The sequence below is a fragment of the Poecilia formosa genome, unplaced genomic scaffold, assembly GCF_000485575.1.
Source record: "Poecilia formosa unplaced genomic scaffold, Poecilia_formosa-5.1.2 Scaffold338, whole genome shotgun sequence".
Taxonomy (NCBI): Eukaryota; Metazoa; Chordata; class Actinopteri; order Cyprinodontiformes; family Poeciliidae; genus Poecilia; species Poecilia formosa.
Window position 1 is genome coordinate 418,013 of NW_006800277.1, and position 2,390 is coordinate 420,402.

Here is a 2,390-nt window from a genome sequence, read left to right on the forward strand (position 1 = left end):
TTAGATTTTAAATTTATAGTTTTAAAAAAAAAAAAACACCAAGTAGAGACTAGATTACTTTACATTATTTCAATCATCTTAAATTTCAATACTTTTGTCACAATCTAAACCACTTTGTATCAGATCAGTCAGAACCAACAACCAGAGTTACAGGACATCATTTACAGTTCGCAAGTTAAAAAAAAAAATTACCTTGAAAAGAATTTTAATTTGTCTTGGTAAATTTCAATTAATCATGGTAAAGAATTAAATTTTAAGTATTACTGAAATTTTTATTTTTACCATTTGTTCCACAATTTGTTCTACAAGATCCTTAATAAAAATCAGTAAATTTGAAAATCTAAATAAATGCAGTTACTGTGTGCAGTTTAATGATATAAAACACTTCAAGTGTCCTGCAGATTTTTTTTTCAAATGAGAATTTTTTTTCAAGAGTAGTTTGTGGTGCTATGAATGCCATGCCATGCAGCCACAACCATACAGCTACCAAAAAATAGTTTTTATAATAATTTTTACTATTATCACAAAAGTACTAAATATTGCAATAAAATTCTATGTCCATGTCACCCTCCCCTACTCTAGAGAGTATATTTAGTGTACAACAATGCATTCCTAGGATAACCTCCATGAAGTTGGTACCAGGGTGGCCTCATGGGGAGGAGATGGGAGTATTTTTTGTTAGTGTCATCTATGTTGGCCATCACTCACACTTTTATTTAAAGCAATTTAATGTGCATTCCTATATTATGCCTGGCGTACTGTTAGTAAATGTAGGATACTCATAAGAATTATTCTGGTTGGATAAGAGAGGTAACATTTAATAAGAGTACAGGTATTCAAACCAAAACAAGAGAAATATAGTGTGATAGGTAATCAAGCTTACTTGATTAATTCAACCCAGATTTGAAACTACAGTTTTAAAGCAGGACCATCATTCCAAATAAAAAAAAAATGCACTGATAATGTCATTTGTCTTTAATGATAATCCCGCCCACGTCTGATCGTCCAGAGTACTTTAGATTTTACTGGATCTGATGGTCCGGATTCCTTAAAACCAGTCAAACAGAACTTCACCGAAGTGAAGCCAACTTTTCAAACTTTCTTATGAAGAGGTATGCAGGCTACCTTAACAAGGTGCTTCCCTCATGAAGGCCGCTTAAGTTACACATATTGGGTTCGTTTTGTTAAGCGTTTCACAAACACAGGGACATTTTCACAGAGGGAGTCAGGGGTTAGAAATATGACCGCAGAGAAGAAGTTAAATGACGACCAACAGCACGGAAACGCAATGACTGGAGGGGAGCAGTGAGAAACCACCTCAGAAAAAGAGATAGACTTTACAAAGGGTTATGACAGACAATCATAATAGGGACTAATAGGTGAATTACATTATCTGCTAATGCGGGTCACAATGCAGGGCGGCTGGCTGCACGCGGGGAAGAAAGTGCTGCGGGATAACTTTTTGCCACGACAAAACTTGGTTGCCACAATGGGCAACGCCCATAGGTTTTAAGACTTACTTTCGTAAACACGAGAAACAATGAAATTTAACTTCAATATCTTATTACTACAAGTTATTTCAAGTTGTTTAAAAAGTTTAGTTTCTCGACGACAAGAAGTGAAAAAGACAAAATTAACTTTTAGTTCAGGCTTTTGTCTCCTTTTCACCTCCACCTTTAAACTTGGCTGCGCGTGGCAAAATGGAGGCCAGGTGACTTCGCAACTCGCGTTCCATGAAAACTACACGTGTAAATAACGGAAAGAAAACTTTGTTACGAGTTAGTTTTTAATTATTACACACAACGCACTTACCTTGTTTTTCACTTCTGCAGATAACCCATAGGTGGGACCTTTGTTGAAGGAAGCCATTGTTAAACTGTTGACACTTCTTTTCTCAAATAAATTAAAAGGAGCACGCCGACGTCTGAACACAAAACTGCTCTTAATTATATTCGACTGTCTCTGCCAATGAGACCCTGTAGAGAACAAACTACTTCCTCTCGTTTTACGGCCGCCAATTAGAGCGCTCCCACGGTTTAACAGTCAAAGAGAAATATAGAGATAGTACCCTGCTCTCAGTCCGCCTGCTTCTGCGTGTGGTTTACCGGGGCAATTTGAACCACCACATGGAGGTGGATTTTTATTGGGTGGAAACTGAACAAAGCTGGTTATTCCTTCCTTTTATAGAAAGCTATCATTTACATTAAATACGTCATGAGAGCACCAGATTATATAATTTGATAAATCTGTTTACGCAAGATTCATATCTTGTAGTCAGGTTGTAATGTGACAAAATACGGTAAAGTTCAAGGGTTATTTGAAAACCACAGTATGTATGTATGTATGTATGTATGTATGTATGTATGTATGTATGTATGTATGTATGTATG

General features: G+C 36.1%; 1 protein-coding gene across 1 annotated transcript in view; it reads right to left on the bottom strand.

The window, feature by feature from the left end:
* The window catches only part of cnn2 (calponin 2), a 13,388-nt gene extending 11,285 nt beyond the window's left edge, over positions 1 to 2,103 (bottom strand). The window contains exon 1 of the mRNA XM_007573801.2: positions 1,813 to 2,103. Coding sequence (XP_007573863.1) covers positions 1,813 to 1,869 — 57 coding nt within the window. The 5' untranslated portion in view covers positions 1,870 to 2,103. The remainder of the gene's footprint in view (positions 1 to 1,812) is intronic.
* Between the last annotated feature and the right edge of the window lie 287 nt (positions 2,104 to 2,390).